Genomic DNA, 26,054 nt, shown 5'->3' on the forward strand with positions numbered 1-26,054 from the left:
CCATAGATGTTTCCTTATTCATACTATACACTTTGTAAATGAGTCTTGAAAGCACCATGAGGCACTTCTTAAAATATACTCATATTGTCTTTCCCCTCTTTTTGAAAAGTAAAAATAAAATAGTTGAGTGACAATTCATATTCATAATCCTAGTATAGGGAAGGCTGAGGGAAATGGATTACATGAGTATGGTGGCAGCCTGTGGAGCTCCAGGCTTTTCTATACTATGGTTCACAACTCATCTCACAGCACAACAACAAACAACAATTAAAACAAGAAAAAGAAACAGAAGGAAATGATTTACATTTGGGCAGGAGTGGATTTGGGGGAGCACTATAATCTGAATATACTTTATAAAACATCTATTTTCAATAAAATTAAAATAAATAAAATGACAAAAAACTTGAAGTACTCATCTTATTTTAAATTTATTTATTTTTTTTGTAGTAAAATATAGTGTTTATTAAGCAAAGACATACCTTTTTTTTTTGAACACATATTACTTCTCAAGTTGGTTGTCCAGAATATAGGTTACAAAGTGGCATAGGACCACAGACGAGATATATGAATACATGTGACCTACCAAAGTTAAATCACATGAATCAAATAGCTTCTAAAAACTCATACCGACCAATGAAATAGCAGGAGTAATTAAAATCTCTCAATTCAAAAAAAAATCTAGGGCCAGACAGAGCTAGAAGAATTTCACCAGAGTCTAGAGAAGAACTAACATCAGTGCTCTTCAAATTAGGCTAAAAACGGAAAAGGAAAGAACAGTTTTAAATTACGTTTATGAAGCCATAGTTACCTGATATCAACCAGAAACACAGACATCAAACACAGAGAAAAATAGATGAATATTTCTGATGAACCAAAACTCTAGCTTTACACTAGAAAGGCAAGGATGTTTCAGACTATGTAAGTCACTAAAAATAATTAACCATGTAAATAGACCCAAAAATAGAAACCACATTATTACCTCATTAATTTCAGAAATAAATGATTCACAAATTCTAATATTCTTTATTGTAAAATTTCAATAGAATAGAAGGGAACATCTCAAGATAGTAAAAATAATATTCAAAGCCCACAGCAGACAGAAACTAAAGAATTCATATCAAAACTATATGGAGTAAGCGATCAATATTCATCATCCATTGCACACAAAAGGATTGAAATGAAGACCAAGAATCCATAAGTTAATTTTTGTTTGTTTCATTAATGAAGTTCTTCTCACAAAAGTAAAATTATGAGATGGAAAATAATCATTGGTTTCACGAAGGTTTCTGAAATTTTCAAGTGTCATTAGAATAGTTGCAGTGTAAGAAATACAAATTTGCATATACTTGCTTCACCTCAAATGTTGAGAGACAGTAACTCAAGCCAAAATAGGTAGGTAAATGGGTTGTACTACTTCTGTGAGCAGAAAATTATTTTCAAAAGTAAATACTATTAAATTACTAAAATGATATTATAATAGAAAAAACTATTCAATGGGTAAATATAGTGAAAGTGTCATGGGTCAAGCAAAAAATAAATTATTGATATAAAACAAGCTTTAGTGTGTGATATGTACCTTTCATGTATTCATAGGTTAAGAGGTTATGGTGTGTATTGGCAATTTAGTTGCAAATATACAAAGAATGTAAGGTTTTTTTCTTACAGTAAAATACATTTGAGGGCATGCATCATATTTAACAAGAAAAAAATCTACTCCCGTAGAGTACCCAAAATCACACCTTGAGTTCCATAAGAATCCAAGCATTCTTTATAAGTGTGTGAACAACTAGAATCAAAACGTCTAATCCATTGCTTAAACTCATATTTTGAACACTCAAACGTGCAGTCCTTTAAAGATGTTACAAGAAGTTTTCAGGACTCATAGACCCTGATTTATGTAGTGTTTCTATCAAACATGGTGTATCTTTAGTAGCACAGAATGAATGAGCAGTATATTTTTATGTGAGTGTATATGTGTCTGTTTGGGTGTATGAGTGAGAAAGAGAAAGAACTCAAGAGGTCAACAGCGAACAAGAGTGGGAGAAAGGGAATGAGAGAACAAGAGAGACAGAGAGAAGGGTAGGAGAAGCTGGGGGAATCAAATTATATATTTTGTATGTGATATCATCTGTAAAAGACTAAAAATCTAAAAAGCTTTATTACATAATTTTCAGAATTTGTTCTTATGCTGCATATTAGTTTTAAGGATTCACATTTTAGGAGAGCGTTCATTTTAAGTCATCTGTGACTTAATTCTCTATATTCGCCAATATCCTTTCTTCAGGTATAAGTTAATATTTTTATAGTTTTTCATATTTTCAACAAGTTTGAAAATTACTGGAAGATTTTAATACTAAATATAATGTAGCAGTAAGTATATGAGAAGTTAAGGGGCCTCAAACATGTTGTAAACTTACCTCTCATCTATTTATTCCTAATAAAATAATGTTTTCAGAGGTCTTGTAATCATGATGTCATCATGCATAATGTGCCATTGCAGGAATTTTCATAATATTAACCAAAACACATAATTTTCACTTAATTTTACTTACTATATACACAAGAGATTTTAAGAATTAGTAATAAAATGATTTGAAATTATAATTATTATATAATTCTCAACATGCTCAATTCAAATAAATAATGAATATTTCATTGTAAATGTGCCCAAAGTATTGCAAAGACTATAAATGTAGTTAACATTAAGTAAGGAAAAAACAGACCCCCCCAAAAAAAAAACCAAAAACAAAAAACAAACCACCCAAATTGTAGATTTCCTGATGTTCAAATTTAACTGTGTTTTATTTTTGTATTTACTAAATCTAGGATTTTCATTTCAAGACCTTCATAGCCAAAGCTGGGTACATTAAATGTTTGTCCTGACCTCAGTTCATATATGCCTTCAACACTTTGTCCACTTTATAGTTAGAAAAACCTTTCTTAAATGCCAGTCCTGTCACATCAATCTTGTGCTTGAGGGTCTTCGTTGATGCATCAGCTCTTGAAGGAAAGATGAAATGTGTTGACTTCCTAACATTTTGGTGTCTATTATCATTTTCTCACATTCCTATCCTGCCAAATAATTTACAGTGCCTTGAAAATACATTTCAGTTCCCCAGCTACAAATTTTTCTAAACTTGTGTCCCTAAAATAGAAAGGTGGAAAAGAAAAATGGGATATAGCAATTTTATACTTAGAATTATGAAAACGCAAACATAAAGATAAACAGTGAAGATTTTCTATTTTGTAGAATACTAGCATGAGTGCAGCATTGTACTCTCTGAAATGAATGCCAAATTGTGCTGTTTTAAAATATTTACAAAGATATAAAAGGACAGATATTTTGCTAATCTAGCGACAGTTCACCAGTGTCCATTTTCTATCTTATCAAATATGTTCTGTTTTTAATTATATGGAGTTCTTTAGTAACTGAAACATAAATTTACCTGTCTCTTCCCCAGGGAGGCTATCAAAGACAGGAGACCTAGTTAACCTACAGGTTTATATCACCCTAAGGATTATGCTTCGTACTCCTAGAGAGTCAAGAGTCATAGAGGGCTGACCAGAAGTCACAAGGTTAAAATTGATCGTTTCTGTGTTCATTTTCTTTCAGTTTTTTATGGTATGACTAAAGTTTAACATCCCCAGTCCCATAATCAAACTAATGCTAAAAACAAGCCATAGTAAGCTGTGTCATTATTTTACAGTGTGGATAATTACTTAGCATTATAATATAGCATTATAATAGTTTTAAAAATTATGACTCTAATATTTAAGTCTTTTTCCTCCTATATGCTATTTTCTAAGAAAATGACTTTTTCAGGCAAATTCTCCTACCATAACTTTCCAATAATAAATTTTGCAAAGGTTCTACCGAATTTATGATGCAGATATATTAGACTGTTTGGTCAGAGTTTCTATCAGACTCAATTTTTTTCCACCTACTTATGACATTTTCACTAGTTGCTCAGCAACCTGTCCACAGTCAACCCTATAATAGTCTTTTCTCTAGAAGGTCAGCGTATTCCTATTCTCCCATATTTATCCTGCACCCAGTGGCAAGTAATGTGACTGGATATTCTAGTCATGTAATGCTTGTGATGAGTCAGTTATTAGTTTTTGGTAAGTTCATCTCAGCAATTATATTAAATAGTCAAAAAATAAGCTTCTTACTCTTGTCTAAACTACATAATTTCTAATTTTTGCTCAGTAATTTTACTTAATAATTTACTTTATTAATTATAGAATTCAAGCCAAAAGTCTATATATCAGTTACTAGAGTATTTGTATCTTATAAAAAATAATTCTTTCTTGGTACAACCATAGACAAAAATGGACATGCGGACAGCTGCTTTGTTCCTTTAAATCATATAGTATGTATAAACTTAGCACAAGGTGTACTTTAAAGACACCTTTAAAATTAGTAAAAATAATTGCACCTCTATTCTCAAAATGGAACAGATATATAGAAGGAAACCAAAATAACAGGTACATCTACAGAAGCTACATTATTAAGGTCCAGAAGCATTGAGAGAGAAGTCATGGAAGGCTCTTTACTCCTTTTCACCATCATTAATAGTATATGGACAAACCTTGGCTTCAACTTTTTCTACATATATCCCTTTACCTTCAAGCTAAAAGGAATATTTTTTAAAGTTTAGAAAAATGTATCATGAAAAAAAAGAAAGAGGACATGTAAAACAAATTATAATAACTATAGAAAAAACTTTTAAATTATGAAATAATTTTCCTCTGTTTTCTACACCTCCTTTTTGTTCATGCAATATAAAACTCTTCTTGTTCTTCTATTCTTGTCTGTGAAACATAAGCTCAAGTTGCATGGTATATCTCCACAAATGTCACTGGGACATATCTAGACAGGTACAGTTTCTCAGTAATATTTATACATTAACAATCAAACATTTAGCTTTTAATAATTACTAACCAAATATTGAATAAAATATATATCTGGAGAAAGAAGACAGTTGTATCTTTAAACATATTTACATATTTATTGATTTTAGATATTTATCTTCTCTTCAATATTAGGTAAAAATTTAAGCTTATATTTTAAGAGGGAGCAGAATAAAGGCATATAAAGGATATAATGTCTACTTTAAAGTTAGTGTTACTTCATATGGATTACTAGAAACAGGATGACTGTGAAGGTATTGTTTCTGACTGAAAATTATGAAAGTACATACCATTTTTTCATAATTATCTGTCTATTTTGTTTGTATGGAGGTAACTGTTGACACCAAATGCCTCCGTTGTTCAATGAGAAGATTGGTTTTAGATAAGTTTTAAACTAGCAGGGAGAAAGATGGTTATAGTGAGATGTAGCAAGGCATTCTAAAGTATTCAAACCTAGGACACTTGCCATTAATCTCATTCTATTAGTAGGTTTTCAAAGTCACCATAGTTGCTTCTTGGAAGATAATTGTGCTTAGTTATAACAAAGACTTAATTCATGTTTTGTGTTTTGCTACGAGAGATGTGTAGATGGGGTTTCCAAATGTAAATAACCAGAATAATAAGATTCTGACCTTTGACTCCGCAGATAAATTGTAATCAACATGTGAAACTATTAATGACCATTTAAAAAGATAAATAATAGTTTCAAGATTGTCACAGAACATTTAATTGATTCTATTTTGATTGTAATTAATAAGTATATATTCACATATGTTTGATAAAATTCATTATTATATTATTCATATTTTAAAATTTAATGTGGTATTTTCATTGTGATCCCCGTAATGGACTCAAGAATGATGCATTCTTTTCTGCACATCATTTTCAAAAGAAATTTATCATTACTTGACATGTGAATTCATCATGATATCAAATAATATAAGTTATGGGATTCTCTTTGTCAGTAGAATAAATTGACACAAAAAGAATTTGTTTAATATTTGTTTCATGATAATATCATTGACAATATTGTTTTAGTAGATGTGCCAGTAAATTTTAAGAATAAACTTTTACTGAATTTCAGTTTTAAAGGAAAATATTTTAGTATTCACTTTTGAAATATATCAGTGAGACAGTTTGTACTAAGGAACAATTGCCAATCCAATGTAAAACTTAGTATTCAATTATATTTACTATTATGTTAAGAAGATAGGTGTAACTTAGGAATATGAACATTTGGCATTATAAATTGAGAAAGACATTCATTATTAAGTTCTTGTTTACACTTTAAATTCATATTTACCTACACATCAAGATGTCATGTTACTAGATACATATTATTTTATTAGTCCTTTCCTTTAAAAATTTCGGCAACACATTTTTTTTACATTGTGCAAATTCAGATACTAAACACAAAATAAAGTACTTTTAAACTTTAATGTTGCTTCTTTTATACCAGGTTAAATTATGTTAGTATTCATTGAGGGACTTTAAAGATCAAATTTTAATGTAGATTAAACATTAATTTAGTTTTTAATATAAAGTTAATATTATAAAATCTATATAGAGTTATTCTTAAAGCTGATTTGAAAATTAATTCTATTTAGATAGTAACTTTAAATGCTCTGAACAGTGATAGTTTTATGGGAAAAATTGATTTAAAAGAAAACACAGCTTTCTATCATTTCAAAGATTTTCTGTTACAGTTTACACTACACTAATTTGAACATTTACATGATCATATTATTGGATAAATTCAAACTACTAAATGCAAGTGGAAACAGCTTTGAGCTTGTGGCAATTGTTAATTTGAAATGCAAAATTACTTTAACTATTTTCAGTAACTATGTGTTTATTAAAAATAGTAGCATCAGATACAGCAAAGCAGAGGCATCTTTTGCTTTTACACATCGAGTTAATTGACTTTGGTTATGTTTTCATATGTTTGCATTTTTCCTTGTAAATCTATGTAAATGATGTTCTAAACAAGGAGAAAAGCAAAATACCAATAGATTTCAGTTATCAAGCATTGATAATCTATGTAAATGCCTCAAAGATCATTGCAAAATCAGAAATGTTTTCATTTTATTTTGGTGTCATTTTATTTTGGATATATACCTATGCAGATTTTGTTTTGCATGCCTTCATTTTAAATGTTTATTACATTTTTCACAATTACAATCCATTATTACTATTATTTAGTTAATAAACTTTCACTGATATGCTTCAGATAAAATGCTGAATTTAAGGATATGATTGGACCAGGGAAGATAACTCACACAAAGCAATGCTCAAACAAACAGCTAAGAAAATCTTTGTTGACTGTAAAGCACATTAAATGTACTCTTTTTTTTTTTAAATATTGGGAAGAAATAGACTTAAATTTAGCTAGTTGAATATTCATTTTTAACTTCTTGATGAATTATACAATAGTTATGAATCAATGTGTCATAATATTTGAATTGGAAAAATAAAAAGAAATTTTAAACTCAGTCGTGTTAAACGATTTTACTTTGCACATTCTCTATATTATACATTTATAATGGCTTATGTTCATTTTCTTACACATTTATTGTTAATACAAGACTCTTACAATAATAATTTTTATTAAAATGCATAGTAAAATCAAATAGGATATTGTTTACAGCATTTCTGAATTTTATGACCTGCATGTGTAGCATATGTCATTCTCCATTGTCATGATTCCAAATGTGAAACATCTTATGATTTGAAAGTGCATGTTTTGCATATGTAAATCATTTCATTTTTATTTTGTTATATGGGGAAATGTCTTGTTAAAAATAATAAATTTATATTTTAGATGTGATTCATGTTTGTAAATATCATATTAAAAATATAACTCAATTTAACCAAATACAAGACAATCTAATGTTGTTAAACCACAATTTATCCATATGATTCTATCTATAGTGATGAACATATTTTTTAATGTACATTATCTCCCTTTGTTTGTATGTCTTGTTATGTTTTACTGTCCTGTTAAAGGCAATGATTTTGTAATTGTACAGCATACTTCAGTTTTTAAACAGTTGATTAAGCTACTTTATATATTTAATTCTGACTCATTGATGCACTTTATCTTAAAACTAGTGTCGACAATGACACCATATGAAGTAGGTATGACTGTGTGAACATTTCAAATGATTTAAGCTTTACAGTATCTATTTACATGATTAAAAAATCATGTTACATATACTCTCAACCTAAACAGATAACAGTACCATTAATCTGAATTTGTTCATGTAAAAACTACAAATATATACTAAAGAATGATAATGAGTATTTTCACTGCCTTATTGAAGGAGTCAATTTAGATCTTGTAAAACATCCACCTCTGTTAAATGTAATTCTTCCTTGTATTTTCATGAAATCAAAATTTTCTCAGTTTGGAGATGTCTTAATAATAATATCTTAATAAATAAATCCATTATACTAGTAATTTTTATGATCAAATTCTCAAGTGATAAAATATGTTTATTGGGTTCTTAATAAATTATCAGATATCCACTTTCTCACAGTGACGTTTTTGAAAGTACAGATCACAGTTAACATTTTTCCTATTCTCATTTGGAATTTCTTTTAACCATGACAGTGTTGGAAATATGACTTTTCCATGTTAAATGCTTATAGTCATATTTCATTCAAATTATCCTACTTACTATTGATAATCTGATTTTTAGATTTATCATTAAATCCACCTATTCATTTATGTTTATTTTGTATAATTTTGAGAGCTTACCAGGTCCCAGGCACGAATTTAGAAGTAGGTCAACAGGAATGAGCAAATAACAAATATCTAAATCAACATGTTGCTGCCATTGTAATATATCGTTGGAATGAATGAGTACATGTGTATTAAAACATAACTTATCTACAAAATGTCTAGCGAAAAACTTTGGCTAGACTTTGGTTTTATAGAAACGGATATTTTCTTTCTTCATCATTAAATTTTTTTTTAATTGGGTAATGGTGAAGTAAGTAATAACTAGTACCACTGCTCAGAGTTTATTGTTCATGCCTCTTAGATCAGGTTGCTCAAAGGTCCTTCTTTTAAGTTATATCAAACATTAATTAGAGCTCCAGTTTAATCAGGACCTGTGTCTATGCATTGAGAAATTAAGGAAAGTGGTCCTGGGAATTTTTTAGTAACTTTCTTGTGATTAACTAGAGATAAAACCCAATCCCTTTTCAAGAATCAGCAAGAAATTGTTACTGAAATACAGGTTTGGTTTTTTTTTTTTTTTTTTTTCAGATTAGTGGTAATGGCTTTGTAGTGGGCTGTGTTCATGCAGCTCAACTCTTTTAAAGGGTTACTCATACTTAAGACAGAGTACAAATTCCAGTATTTTTCAGACTTAAAAGGTACAGCATGTTTATATTTATTTACTATTTAAAAACCAAAAGCCATGCAGCTAGTAAGGTGGCTCAGTGGTTAAGAGCACTTACAGCGGAGCACTTGAAGAAAGTAATAGCCCAGGTACAAGAACCCACCTGAGAAGTCTCACACCTACTGTTACTCCACGCTAAGCAATCTGACGTACTTGTATCATGCCCACAACACACACACACACACACACACACACACACACACACACACACACACACATACACACACACACACACACACACACACACACACACACACACACACACACACACACACACACACACACACACACACACACACACACACACACACACACACACACACACACACACACACACACACACACACTTAAATAATAAAATAAATCAAATGAAATTTTGGTCTATAATAATAAAGCAAAAAATGTTTAACTATTATGTTTTTATCTGGCTTTCGTATCATTTTAAAGCAGAAAGCTTTATAGGTTTTCAATAAAATAATAAGTAATTATTTAGAAATGAGAAATTTCATGGAAATGCCTCACCATGTAAATTGCTGCCAGAAAGTCTTAGTAGGCGTTATTTTTGTTCCGTATGAATAGAGAACATCTTTATTACATTTTATTTAATAAGTGGCACAAGTTTACTTGCACAGCCATTATGTATAAAATAGATTCTAGCCTTCACACAATAAGATAGATACTTATTGTTTTTCAGACTAATATTTGAAAATACATTAACTGTTCAATATAATCTATTCATTGGAATGTGTAATTTATTGTTAGTTTCTTCATGTATAAATATTATGTAATTCTTTTGAAACGTCAGTGAATTGGAGACTGAATATGGCAACTCACAACTCTGGCAATCAGCTTTATCCTTTCCTGCTAAGCAGTTAAAGAATCCACATTTTTCCACCTTCTTTTTGAGTTTTAGGCAAACAGAATTACCACGTCCTTTACTTTGTGGACAGCAAAAGAAAAGAAAAACATATGTAGAACTGTATTAAATTTCAGAGAGGATAAACAACCTTGTATATGTTTGTCTAAAACACAGTGGTCAGAAATGCAAAATATTGAGAGGTATGTATAAATATAAAGCATATGTCCCTCACTTACTTTAATATTTTTCAGAAATGTTTTATGCAGGACCTATTTTAATTGCTCTAGCTACAATTTGGAAGATTCTTTTAAATGTATCCTCAATAAATTCCATGGGTCTATAATAATAGTTTTTATTAAATAAGGACTATGCTGTATCTAGAGAGTATAATCTTTCCAGATATTAATTGAAAAGAAAATGAAAAGCTTAATTTAGTAATTTAATAAAGAGATTTGGGTAGTGTTGTATTTGTAATTTTAATAAATAGTGGTTAGTTACACACACACACACACACACATGTATGTATTTCCGTTAGCTTTGGTTGTGATCAAGGTGAAATAATTTGTCTAATTTATTTCATTCAATAATTGCATTATCTAAAACTTTACTTTGAAATGGTGAAAAATGTTAACTAGTTTCAGAGACCACCTCAACACATAAAAAGAAAATATGACCCTGAATACTTTACCAGGTGGATACCTGCCTGGCAAATGATTTTAGGATGAATATTTAACAATAATAATTTCAGAGTCTCGCTTTTTCATCAGTCTTTTTTATTCATGCTTTAATTTAAAATTTTATTTCAGTTGCTTTATGTAAAAATAGAAAAATTTGATACTTCCCCAGAAATTTGAACTGATATGAAACCAGACTCTTTAAAGCATAATTTTGGGGAAAGTGTGGCTACATATTATTTATTCTGTGAAAATTCATATCATGACCTACAAAGAAAAAGGCCATTGATTGAAGAACACATAAAGACTTTTTTCCTTCCACTTTCGTCCACCTTAGTGTATTCTGTTCTAATGTTTTATTTTGTGTGTAATGGTTTTCATAGATTGATAAAAAGCAATCCTGGGGTTCCGGTGTGCTTCATATTTTAGGGGTGTGCTTGCGTTTTGCTTCACCATGTCTTTATCCTTAATGTAATAGTAGAAAATATAATTTATTGAACTTATCAAAAAAACTATTTAAAAAATTAAAAGAAAAAGTTAGCATCTAGTGCTACTGTGTCCCACAGGTTCTTCTCCATTGACCCTCACTTCCTCCACTGGTGAGTTAGAGGAGAGTAACAGGACTGCCACTGGTGCTATTGCTGTTGCTAGCACACCTGCAGATGTTACTGCATCCAGCGTTACTGCTGTCACCAGCCATAGACATCCCGAGGAACAGCGAGTGCAAGTTGCGAGTCTCAGAAATTCAGGTCTGGACCCCAACACTTCCAAGGACCAGCTCTCTCCTCATCAAGCAGATACACACAGCACAAGCAGAAGACCACGAAATGCTGAACAGATAGAAAGAACTAAAGAACTTGCAGTTGTTACTCATAGAGGTATTGATGTTATTTTCCTTGTGCCCATTTAGTTACAGCCAAAGCGATACGTGATGATGATCTAACTAGACAAGTTGTAAAACAGCCAAGGCTTAGAAAGTGAGGAAATAATCTGTCGCTCAGATGCTTTCCTCTTTACCTTACTTTTTTTTGCCAACTTAACTAAACATAGTTGGAAGTAGCTAAGCAATGTAGATAATAAAAGATAAATTATAATAATTTGGATGAACAGAAATTAAAATGAAATAAAAGTAAATGCACGTGATTGAGAGGGATGGTTAAAAGTAAAGGGGAGTATTTTTTAAGAGGTAACACAATGAGTGATAAATACCTATCATTATTATTTACCATCAGATACAACTTTAAGAAATAAAATAGCAGAATAACGCATCTATTTTCTATAAATAAATGAACATATATGCACACACAAAAATGTAGGGATGTTCAGTATTTGTATAAAATTTGAAAGTGCGAATTAATACTTAAGAAAATTGAACAATTTGAGAAAAAAGCCTAACTGTTAGTTTTCTGTATACCTTCATAGTGAAATTCTAAATTAACTATTGTGTGACATATATGTACATGAGTATATTTCCTAATTGTGAAAATAAAACAGCTGTGGTAGATATTATGACTAAAAATAAAATAATTATATTTAATTTTTAGAAAAACATATATTGAAATTTTTGACTCAACTAATACATATAACATTGGGATATTTGGGGAAAATATCAAACAGATTTCTATATTTTCATATGAAAAATTGATTAAATATAAGAAAAAAACTCAGTAATGCCAGAAATAGATCAGTTATATTAAAATATGCATAATTGGACATGTTAGTGAACACATTGAAAATATGACATATGCAACTCAGTTTCTTCCCAGACTCACTTATGTTCTTTAATCTGTATGGTTTATGTAGTTGGTTGTTCATGGCTTGTACAGACCATGATATACATAATGTTTAAAAATGACCTTTCATACATACTCAAAAAAATTAAGATTTGTAAAATAAAGTAGTAGAAAAGAAATCAAGCACGCTACATATCAGAAGTTTATATCCATTTAATATATTCTGGAAATACTTACAATGGTTCTTTAAATCATATATTTAGAAGTAAATTTTATCGTGCATTTCATTCTCTTAAAGAATTTTATTAACATTGCCTTATTTCTCTATTCACATTCTACTGAGAACATTGCTACAAATAAGAGAAAAGAATCATGCTAAAATTATATTTAAATTTACTGAAATATTCTTATTACTAAGTGTATTGAATTACTCTACAATAACTATCACTCAAAAAAGGAAAATAGATTATTTATAAGGTCTATTCAAGTAATCAAAATATTATGAAAATTATGTCTTACTCAAATTTAACATCATCTATTGTAAAAAAAAATTTTTGGAATTAAAAGCCAATAACTTGTAGACATTAGCGCTATAACTACTTAGATTTAATATAGAAAACATGATAATTCATTAGGGTAAGTAGTGGTTGAAAATTGATTCACTATACAATGTACATATATTCATATAAACATTAGCATCAAGAGCATTTCTTTGATAATCGTGAAACCACATCTTAGCACTGACAAAATCTTTCATTGTTATTTTTCTTTTCTATATTTATTTCAGCATAATGATTTTGTACAGCACTCACTCTGTGGGACAATCTCCTTAGGAAAAATTCTTCATGGTTTCCCTGTTGCCATAATAGAGAAAAGATTATACAGAATGCGTTTATTTGCTACATTCATTATTATTTTCCACCAATTAAATTGATATATTTCTACCATTATTAAATTCAAGTGTAGCTGTTCCTACTGCATACTCCAGTATCTGATAACACTTCCATTGATTCCGTCTATGCCCTGTATTTGCTATCTTTCAAACACAGTTACTATGATGATGACGCAAACATTACCCTTGTCTACGTGGATATTGTTTTGAAAATCCCCTAAATAACAGCTACATTTTCTGACCATAAACACTCTTCAAAGACTATTTCTATCAACTCCAGATACCTGAACGATGTTTGGTGGATATCAAAGCCATTTTATATCAAAATGAATAATTCCATTTCATACTGCATACTTACATGTTCATGAGAAACAAAGTTGTTTTTATAGGACATATTTAACATGACCCCCACCTTTAAAAAGTTGTTTTTAAAAGAGTTCATAGGGAAAACCAACCTGGTAGTGCAAGCCAACTTTATAAAACTCAGGATTGTTCAGTGGAAGGGCCATCTTTCAGAAAGTATATCATTAAAATAAGAATGGACCCAATCCAAATACGTTCCTTAATTGTGTATATAGACCAAGAATTCATATTCCTATCCAGTTATATATTTCCTCTTAAAAGGAAAATCCTATCAGACTGACATATAATAATGGCATTAAAACCTATAATCTGACTATGGATTCTGTCTCCAAGTTCAACACACACACAGAACCTCACAAAAACTGTAGTTTTGTTCTTCTTTCCTTCCTTCTTTCTTTTCCTTTCTTACCTACATCCTCATTTTATTTCCAAATGCATCTTGTTGCAGTTTATCTAACAAATTCTTTCCAAATATTTGAATTACACAATTTATTTTAAGGATTATAATCATACCATTTGCCACTCTTCTCCTTCATTCCTCCCTAATGCTCTCATAAGCCAATGCCTGCACTCTTTCAAAATCATGACTGATTTTTTAAAATGCTTATATACATATATACCATATGTATATTATATATTTATACATACAATATGTGTATGTGGATGTATGCACATATATATTCCTAAATTCCTAAATACAAGCTGCTCAGTGTGTACAATCTTAGTTATATGTATGTTTTCAGGGATGAGTTTTCATTGTGAATAACAAATTGGTATGCTATATCCCAGAGAAAACTATTTTTCCTGATCCTAGCATTCCTTAAATGACAGTGACTCAGGGGGAATTCAACAACCTGAGCAACTTTTTGTTCATGATACCATGTCGATTTTTGTTGTCTATGTTGAGCTCTTGTTTAAGTGGTCATGTTAATGAGACTTTATTGGTGTAGCTTCCATACTCCTCAGAAACACAATATCACAGTGAACTCTTTGTTGTCATGGCTCTTATTGTCTTTCTAGACTTCTACAATGTTCTCTCTGCTGTAGAAGATGGAGATAGTTTTGCAGAGGTATTCATTGGGACTTGGCTCATCAACTGTGCATCCTTACTTGTTATGTATACTTTTTTTTTTCCAAGTCAGAATTTTTATTTTAGATTTTTGTTAATTAAACATTTTTATTTTTCATATAAACATTCACATTATTACACATATATACAATAAACTATCTATAGCAAGAACCATGACACAATCATGAATTATATATATATGTTACATTCTTAGTGTTTTCGCTATTTTTTTTTGACAGCCTTGAAGAAAACATCTTTCCTATCTTGGTGCATCTAAAATTCTGAATGTAAATCAATCTCCATCACATCTGGTCATTTTCAACTTAAAACATCTATTTAGACCTAAAAACATCTTAATCCCTAAACAACTAAGCTTCATTGTAAAACTAAACTATCTGGTCTTCAACCCCATCAGAGACTTGAGAAGGAATAAACTTGATTACCTGGGTATGCTGGGAGTTCAGGTTAGTAGCTTACTAAATGAGAAGATGACAGAGACAGTTTGCTAGCTAAATAGTCACCCAAAACTCTCTATAATGTTGGAGCATCTTCTTTAGCCCTCTGGCCCAATAAATCTCCAAGCCATTCTTATAAGCTCTGTCTTCCTTTCAACTGGATAGTACTAATTCCAATTTCTGAAATGAATTTGATATTCCCTAGGCAGACTAGACTATCTAATCAGAGCTTGCTCTTTTGACATTCATAGGTGAACATATACATTCTATATTCTCAGAATCACTTAGGATTTGATATTGGAAGATATGGTTTTCTTGCTGCATTCAGTTTTCCAGTATAGTTTTGGTCTCACAGATGTATTTAGAAAATATTTCTTAAACTAACAAATATTTACAATGTAACTGCCAAGGAGATTATTCAAGTTATTAAAATTTTATATTAGTGTTGCTCATTATAGTGTCACAACTCTGGTTTTCTTTAAAACAATTATTTGTGATTTTAATTTTATCACCATTTCAACTTTCACTAAAATATATGTAATAAAACAATATTTTCATAAACTACACTATTATGGTTTAATTAAAGTATTGCTTCAAAGTTTCAAGTGCAAAAGAATAAAATGTCTTCTTATAGGTTTTGTACATACTTTCAAACTCAAAAATATCTTTAATTAAACATAAATAAATTATACAATCAATCAATTTTATTTGAACCCATACAAATATGGTATAGTGCTTGCTGTTTTGTTGTGGTTAATTCTCCCCTAAAGTATAAACATTGGAGAGTTTCCTGTAGTGTAGGTTTCTCAATGTCCATAAATTAATAGTACTTTGTACTATGGTAATTTTATATTTTTCCTCTATTTATATTGCAATTATTTTACTTTGGTCATGTTTAATCATATATATATACATATATATATAATTTCATAAATCAAGTGTCTTAGTTAAAAATAAATAATAGCTTTGACGAAAAATCTATGCAAACTGAAGTTTAATATAGCATTTGGTACTTGGTTGTATAGAGATTAATTGTTTGTATTTTAGTGACAAAAAGTTAAGTTGTATGCCTTCTGTCCATTTCTATAAGTAATGGTTTTAAATTAATGAATAGTCATATATTTATAAAGCTTCCTTACACTTCCTCTATACTTCCAAATGATTTTCCTACATAAATTAGTGTACTTTCAGATTTTGATGCAGAAAGCCAAAGTGTATGTTGAATTTGACGATCTGAAACCTAGGCTGAGTCCTCATTCAGTTTTCACTCTTCATCTTCCTGATCTTGAATAATCAGTCTGAGCCCTTATCACCATAAATGACAAGACATGCCGCCTTAGCGAAAAGTATATGAAAGGAAAGGAGAGGGAAACAATTGCATGCTTAAGTATTTGGTAGATAATAAAAATAAAAATACTATGTATTAAATACTTAAGAATGCAATTATTTTTATTATCTACCAAATTCACAGTACCTCTTACATGCACATGGAATTGTACAGAAGAGTGTTAATATGTGTTTTCAGTACACATTTTCCCACTGAGCATCTTCTTCAGTATTTATTTCCTTTGCCCTCCCTTAAACTCTCCCTCATTCTCTTTTCCCCTACCAGTTACTTGTATCTACCTGGGTAGTCAACATAGGTTATAAAAAGTGAAATTTATTTTAGAAATATTATTCATACTCTTTTTAAAAGATTCTGAAGGAAATGCAGGGGAAATATATTTGGAAATAAACATCAAAGAAGGTTCTATGAGTTATAGTTAAACAAATTCATGAAGATTGAATATAAGTCGAAAGCTAGAAATTTGGTTAAAATATTAACACCCATTAAAAATGTATTGATGTATATCTGTGTTAAATAGAAATGTAAATTCATAACCAAGGTAAATAAGATTGCTGAACTATATTTAAAGAAGAAAGGATATTTACATAACTAAACTTAAAAATAAGTTATATTTTTAATTTATAAATTCCAGATATTTTTAATTAAATTCATATTTAAGTAGTCAATCTAAAATATATTACATTTATTTGGGATAACTGTAATTCTATATGATGTATTTTGAAATCTTTTTAATATTTATTCATATTCACTTCTAGTGCTATCTCTAATACCAATAACTTCATATTTTACACCTAAATATTTACAACTAAAAATTGACATAAATGAGAATGTAAGTATGTAGCAATGTAATAGAATTTACTATGTCTGCATTTTCTTCATTATTTAACTCAGATAATATATTATTACACAGCCATTTTTTAAAATATATAGCCACTTGGAGATGTTATATGAGAACCTGGGACTCATATATCCTAAGTTGTTATTTATTCTCATTAATTTATTCAGTTTTACTCATGGAAAATATTATATTAAGATAAAATAGATAATAGTAATTGAGTATAGAAATAATGGATATTGTTTTGCAAGTAAAGATATGCTATATCATAGTAAAAATAAGATAGACATGAAATATTAGATAGTAATTCATTCGTTTTAATGTTATTTTTGTTAGAGATTATAGTTTAAATATATCTATTTTCTATAAATAACAATTAATATCATCTTTTAATAAGCATTCTTGGTAATTGGACCTTTTGTAATTAAAATATCTGAATATATTGACCAGGGAAGTTCCCTGGACAAATATATAATTATCATTAAACACATGTTTGTACTACCCAATGTAAATTTAGAAAGATAACTTGAACAATGTGTGCAGTGATAACAAGATTTTTCTAGACATCAGAAGTGTTCATTTTGAAGAGCATAATGATTCATTAACAAAGTGTTTAATGATAGTATTCATACCAATAAGGTGACATGTTCTTATCAAAATTAGTTCTGTATCAAAGAAGATAAATATGCAGTAGATTTTCATGGTTAAAGCTATAGTTTAAAAATGCAGTTAAAATATTACTTTCAAAATAAGAAATCATGCTTGTTGTTTTTTATTTTGAAATAGGAATGCAATTTCAGCACCACAGTCAGTGATTTAAAAAAAAAAAAAAAACCACGAAACGAAACAGGGATTTTACCTTTTAACATTCTTCTCAGGTGATCTAAAGAAACAATTAAAAATGAAGGAAAATGTTGAAGCACAAGTCTGTGTATTTGTTGGTTTGGTTTTTTTTTTTTTTTTTAAGTCATTTTGTTGTTGCTGTTGTTTTGTTATGTCATGTTTTGAAAACAGATTCTCTCTCAAACAAAGTGGCCCAATCACAGTTCCTCCTCACTACACTTCTCTAGCTCCTTACCACCACCTTGCCTCTTATCCATGTCTACTGTTTCCAATAAATATCAGTCAAACAGGACAAAACAAAATGTAGAGGAATTTTAATCCAGCAGCATGGTTGCTCTGGCAAAAGATGACATCAAGAAACATTCTAGGTCTGTATGATCTGTCTGGAATGTAGACACACCTTTAGTACAGTACTTTAATCTCTCCTGCTGGGATACAAACAGGCCTTTAGTGTACACCTTTAATCCAAAACAAATGCTTCTAATTGAGGGGCAAAGTGATACAGCACAGAGGAAGATTTGACAGAATGAGTCAAAGATATGATATGGTTGAGAGAGAGAGAGATAGAGAGAGAGAGAGAGAGAGAGAGAGAGAAAGAAGAAGAAGAAGGAGGAGGAGGGAGGAGGAGAAGGAGGAGAAGGAGGAGGAGGAGGGAAGGAGGGAGAAAGGGAGGGAGGGAGGGAAAGAGAGAAGAGAAGTGAAGAGAAAGAGAGAGAAAGGGATAGAGAGAGAGAGAGAGAGAGAAGAGAAGAGAGAATAAAAGGAGAGGGAAGAGAAGATGGAGGGAGAGAGAGAGGAAGGAGGAGGAGAAGTTGAAGTCAGTCAAATCAGTTCAGTTTAGTTGAATGTTGTTCAGGTCAGTTGAGTTTGTGCAGTTCCATGCAGTTTCATCAGTGCAGTTTAGTCCACGGAGTTCAGAGGCACCGTTTCCAGGCAGAACAATTCAGTGAGTAGGCAGTTTGAATCAGTCAGCTAAAGGAGGAGTTGTGTACCAGAACAGCTAAGTTGAACCAGCCAGCTAGAGTTCAGAATGAACTAAAAAGAGTAAACTTATTCACCAGCAAGTCTCAGAGATAGAAAATGTTCTAGGCCTAGATTAGCAGTAGGAGGCCAGAAGCTGAAAGGTTCACTGTCTGGCCCTACAGAAGAATTAATTGTACAGAGGTTAAAAGTTTCCAGGCCTAGGGATATCCATAACAGAGAAAAAAATGCTCTGGGCTTAACCCAAGCCATGCATTTTTACAACATGGCTACGTCTATCATCTCACCCCCTCATCTGAGAAAATGGTGGCGCACACCTTTAATCCCAGCACTCGGGAGGCAGAGGCAGGTGGATCGCTGTGAGTTCGAGGCCAGCCTAGTCTACAAAGCGAGTCCAGGACAGCCAAGGCTACATAGAGAAACCCTGTCTCAAAAAATTAAAAAAAAAATTAAAAAAAAAAACAACATTTACAAAACAAGACACAGTAAAAAAAAATTTAAAAAGGCAACCACTCTCATACTGAGGCTGGACAAGGCCACACGATAGGAGAAAAAAAGAGTCTCAATGTCAAAGACAAACAAATCAGGGATACGCCTCCTCTGACAGTTAGGATTCCCACAAAACATCCAGGTAACAGGAGTAACTCATGTACAGAGCCGTGCGTTCCATTTCCGTCTCTGCGAGCTCAGGCTTTTGAACACTCATTTTATATAAACAAATTTATATACATAAGGACCCAAACACTGAAGTTTTGTGCAGATATTAATTTGATATCACTAGTATAATAAGTTACCTACTGTATCAAATAATTATTTGATGCTAAATATGTGCATGTCATTAACGTTTGTGGCTTCCTTTTAATATATTTTAAATAATTTAGGTGACGAACAGCATTTTCATGTATTGTGCTAATGTTTTTGCAGAGTTTACAGAGCATTGTTCAGGTTTGCTCTGGTTTAAACGTCTATGACATCATCACACTGAAAAAGTTTACTTTAAAGATTCCATGACCGTGTTTTGGTAGATGTCGAATAATGCCCATCCAGAAATCAGTTACTAGATTCTGTTCTGAAAATTTTTCCTCTATCTAATCATGTGATGATGGCATATGACTATTAGATATCGTCTCCATTTTGAGGAAATAAATTGCAGTGATAAAATTGTACAGATATAGTATTTGTCAATTATTAGATTAAAGAATAACCATGAGCTGGTTAATACATTTAGATGGTGATATGTGTGAATGATCTGTCTTGTGTGTTGTGTCCTGTGTGATGTGTCTTATTGTTTGGAATGAAAAGTTATGACAAAATATTTATGAAGAAGTCTATTCTGACATTTAAAAATAATATATCATAGGCTTTTGAATACTTCCAGTTTTCAATATGACAAAAATGTCAGGCAGAGTGTGGTAAAGATAGCTGAATGGGCAGAAACTTCCAGGTCCTGAGTTAAATTCCTAGATACCATATGTTGAAGGTAGATACAAAACTTCTGTAAGGTTTCTTCTGATATAAAAATGTTTACCAGAACATACTCATTAGCATATTCACACAAACATACCACACACAGCACCTCACAGTCAATTAATAAACTGAAAAATGTAAAATAGTACATACTCAAATTTGGCTGTGAAAAATACATATTGTACATTCTGAAAGTATATAAAATATTTCAATAATATATGATATCACTTTGTATTCTAAAGTGTTCATTCCATCTGATAATATCACATATTGATTAACAATTTATTCATTAGCCTATGTTTGTCTTGGTGGTTGAGCTAATATGTGCTTATTTTTCTGATTAAGTAAAATAATAACTGTCCTAAAATAAGAGATATGAGTGATTATTGCTATCAGAAAATATGTAAGAATTTACTCTGTGCTTATCTTGTACATAAGAAGTTAGCCATGTGAACCATTTCCTAGGGTCCTTTGGTAACATCTGTGTCTTGAATTCACCAAGTTATCTAATTAGGGTTCAAGGGTGGCTTTTCTTTTAGGACAGATTATTGAGAATACATTAGTTTATTCTACTTTCTTCACTACTATATTCCACTATATTTAATTATTTCCTCTGTACTTAACCTTTTTTTTTTTCTGAAAATCTGTTTTGCTTTTATTTGATTGTAATCACCCATTTCCCCCTTCCTTTTCTTTCCTTTGCCATATCTTTTATAGCCTGCATACCCTATGCCTCTTTTGTCTCCCTTTCATTATTTTCTTTCCTCTTCTCTTTTTGATTTGTGGACTATACCGTTTTGGTGAGAGGTGAAAAGAACTATCTTCTTTAAATTCATACTAAAACATGAAAAAGACAGTGACTAATGATCTAGTAGTTACATGTGCTCTGGAGAAATCACACATGAAGTGATTGATATAGGGTGGTCATTTTAACCTGGGAAATAAACATAGGGTTGTTGGAGGTGAAGTTCTGAACATGAGACATGAATAGATGAACAGAGATCTCCATGCTCTTACATGTGCTGTAAAAACAAAGTGATATATGAGACATCTGAGCTCATACGTTATCTAGAGCTTGAGTCTCACTTGAGAGAAAACAAAAAACATTTAGCATTCCTAGACACATAGGCAGAGACTGATACAGATGAAGTGTGCTACAGAAAGCAATAGTATATTTGGCCGACACATTCATATGGAATCTATTTAATTAGCAGATTTGACTGAGAGATAATACTACCTACTAAAACAACATTGGTAAGAATATGAATATGTTTTTTATTATTTTATTCATATTACATCTCAATGGTTATCCCATCTCTTGTATCCTCCCATTCCTCCCTCCCTCCCATTTTCCCCTTACTCCCCTCCCCTATGACTGAGACTGAGGGGGACTTCCTCCCTCTTTATATGCTCATAGGGTATCAAGTCTCTTCTTGGTAGCCTGCTATCCTTCCTCTGATTGCCACCAGGTCTCCCCATCCAAGGGACGTGGTCAAATATGAGGCACCAGAGTTCGTTGAAAGTCATACCCCACTCTCCCCTCAACTGTGGAGTATGTTCTGTCCATTGGCTAGATCTGAATATGTTTTAAATCAATATGGAACACACATTTTTATAAGAATATATAAAAGTCTGATTAACTATATAAAACTGCAGTTATCAAAATTCAGTGTGAACATCCATCTAACTGATGTGTTCCAAGTGAGGTGGTGACTTCACAGCATCACAGCAGGATCCATTCTCCTAAGTTTCCACTCTTAAGATCTTGCATAGGGAGAATATTTAGTAGCTATATGGCTACTAAGCCAACACATACTGTCAACTCATCCTGAGACCTTGTCCTCAGCTAAAGTATAGTATCACTAGAAAATGAATAGGATCACGCAGTTTTAATGACAATAATTCAGGTAGTCCTTTAGAATAACCTCTGACATACACTATAGTTTTATGGAAAAAAAATCATTTTCTGAATTGATGAACAGTGAGATCAATGCAAAATTTTAGCTTTACTTCTACACCTAGAGATATTATTTTAAAATATACCTTTACATCTAAAAAGAATAGAAAAAATATTATTCCCTTTCTTATCCGGTTTCAAAACTCTTTAAGTCTAACTTATAGATTATAGTAAAATATACTTAGAAGACACAAAAATGAGTTTCAAATTAATATTATCAATAAACACTTAAATCTTGTATTTATTAATAGTCAAATTGCTCTCACCTGCATAACATCCATGATCATACCTTGTGAAAATAAATAGTCGATTTAAAACTAATATTAAATGCAGAAATAATGACAGATGTGAAAATGTATAACAAATATTCCAGTTAGATTTGAGTTTTGTAATGTACTTATACTAGTTAATTTTGAATGAATATTTTTGACATTAGTATATATATATACATATATGTACACATACATATATATACTAATATATATATACATATATATAGTATAAATACCTATAGCAAATAGAGAATTGTCAACTATTGGCTGGGTATACATACTAATATTTGTCCTTTTGTTTTTCTTCTTTTTCTTTTGATATTTTTCTGTATAAGTTTATCTTGTGGAAAATTGTATTCAGTGTTATAAAAGCCTAAAAATCTATGATCCAAGGCATCCTGATTTCTAATTTAATTACCTAATTATAGATTGAATAGCATATTCATTTTTGGTCTGGTTTGTCACATTTATGATAATTCCAAAACAACATTCATAATAGTAAATATATTTTTATATTTCTAAAGTTTTAATTTTTTACTTAGAAATCACTTAATTGGTAAAATAAGAGAAAACTCTCTGAGTCTACTTGGTAACAAGTTAATATATATTTTTTAAATATACTATTTGAAATATTCTGATTGTCAGTGGACCTTATGACAATATTAGATACTGGAAGACATTACATTTGCAAATGAAGAATCTAAGTATTCATTTTAATATTTCATATATCACTTCTCAAAGCATGCTCTTACGTTAAATGTAGGCAAATGAACGAGACTTCTTGTATATCTCAGTGGAGGGCTTTAAGACACACTCCCTTACTGAACTAAATCAACTATCTCAAAGATGCTCTCGTTTCATAGATATTATTTTTCAAGTTTGTAAACATCTCATTTTGGCTACAATATTATTTTTATTTGGTTTTATTTATTTCATATACTTTTTATATTAGTATATAATTTGTTATTTTGTACAAAATGGATAAAGATGGAAGATAATAATATTCTCTGAACTGATCATGAAAGAAAGGCTCTCTAGAACTGGAGTGTGTGACTGGGGTACTGGCAATCGGCATGCTGAGACACGAGAACTTATTTAAATTGATTTCTGTTCTATGTAGTTACTTTCCAAGAAACAGGGATACCTAGTAGTGCTTTGGCTCAAAAAGCAGAACATTAAACATCAAAAATAAAAATGAAGAAGCTATATTTAAGATAAGAAATTAAAAATTTTTTTTGCAAAATTTTTTCTTCTTGAACATTTACCATAGCTTAATTTACCAGTGAAAGGCATAGTTACCAAGAAAATATCATTTTGTCTGAGTAACATATATAAAATGACTAGAACTTTGGTGGAACTTGAAGATGATGCCAAATAAACTCCTCTGCCTTTTAATGTAGAGGAAAACAGCCCTGTGTTAGAGACATTTTTATCTCACTCATAATTATTTCAAGGCATTTTCACCCATTTTTGCAACAGGCTGCCATTCTCGCATGTAGTTTTTAGAGCATATGGTGGGCCTGCTGTGAGCTAGTGAAGTCATATAGTTACTCTTCACTCTTCAGTAGAGCAGAGCAGCATAGTGTTGAGTTTGGACATATTGCATACAATGTTCTCTTCACAATTACATCATGCATTCGCTGAATCATGGGCTATTGTTTTTTTTTATTACTTATGCTTGAAATTCCCACAAAATGTTGTTGAAATGGCATCTCTTCATAATATCAATAGAGCTTTTAAGAAACAGACATTTCCAGAATTCTTTTACTCAGTTCATTAGTGGGGTTTGTGCTTTCTCTTGGTGAATGAGCTTGTACTTTTGCAAGCAAAAGTTTTATCAGCTTTCCTGAACTTTTCGGGTGGGGGAAGGAAGACCAAGGTAGATTTTTCCAAATAGAATAGATGATTAGTATAATTTCATGTAAAAATTGACCATTTCATTCCTGTTATATTTTAAATAAATCTCTATATTTGGAGCAACAAGCATGAAAAAATGTTTTGTACAGTAAGAAAATGTAGAGGAATTTTAATCCAGCTACATGACTGCTCTGGCAAGACATCATATCCAAAGTCCTGGTTCTGTGTGATTTGATTGGAATGCAGACATGTCACACACTTTTAATACCTCTGGCTGTAATCAAATATGCCCTTAGTACAAACCTTTAAAGCCAAACAATGAAGGTATTTTTGGTCTTTAGAAGAAAGTACTCATGTTTAAAAGTGTCATCTAATTAAGGGGCAGACAAAGTGACAAAGCAAGAAAAGATTTGACAGAACAGTATATGCCCAAATCTCATGAAAATAACGTCGAAAAGAGAAGCAATTTACGAGAGCTCAAGGAAAGCCGTTTTTAGTTGAGCTGATGGCTGTCAGTTAGCAGTCAGTTGAAAGAATACAGTGGCCGTTCAGTTCATGGCAATTCAGATCAGTTCAGTCAGTCAGTTGAGAGGAGTTGAGTTCAGTGCAGTTCAGTAGAGTGATGTAGTACAGTGGAGTTAAGTTTCTTTCTGCGTTCATGTGGGGACAGTTAAAGCCAGAGAATAAGAACAAACCAGAAGTCTGGAAAACTTGCCACAGTTAGTTTGAGGCCAACCAGAGCAATTCAGAGAGCAACCAAGAGAAGCCAGGTTGAACCTTGAAGAGGAGTTTAAACAAGAACAACTGAGTTGAGTCAGCCAGGGTTCAGAAAGAATTATAATGGGTAAGCTTATTCAGCAGTAAGCCTCTGAAGGTGGCAATTCCATCTGGGGACTAAAAGCTACTTTTACAAGAAAACAGCTAATGTATTTGTTTGATGGATCCTAAACTATTTTTAGTCTCTAAGATATAGCAATATAGAAGAGTGAAAAATAAGACATGATGATTAATTAAAGTTTTTATCAAATAAGAAATAACCATTGGAAAACAGGAAGTAACGATAGGGCACACTAATCTTGTCATAAACTTAAGCACTTTCTGGCTATACAAATGTTGTTATACTGTA

At 31.0% G+C, this 26,054-nt stretch overlaps 1 protein-coding gene across 2 annotated transcripts in view; it reads left to right on the forward strand.

The window, feature by feature from the left end:
- Csmd3 (CUB and Sushi multiple domains 3) overlaps nt 1-26,054 on the forward strand; it is a 1,090,370-nt gene that overhangs the window by 412,526 nt on the left and 651,790 nt on the right. Inside the window, exon 7 of one of the 2 annotated variants that reach the window (XM_051159708.1) lies at nt 11,423-11,734. The exons of the other annotated variant lie outside the window; for it this stretch is intronic. Within the exon in view, the coding sequence (XP_051015665.1) occupies nt 11,423-11,734 (312 nt within the window). The remainder of the gene's footprint in view (nt 1-11,422; nt 11,735-26,054) is intronic. 2 annotated transcript variants of the gene reach the window in all.

Source organism: Acomys russatus, chromosome 17 (assembly GCF_903995435.1).
Source record: "Acomys russatus chromosome 17, mAcoRus1.1, whole genome shotgun sequence".
In the NCBI taxonomy this organism is placed as follows: Eukaryota; Metazoa; Chordata; class Mammalia; order Rodentia; family Muridae; genus Acomys; species Acomys russatus.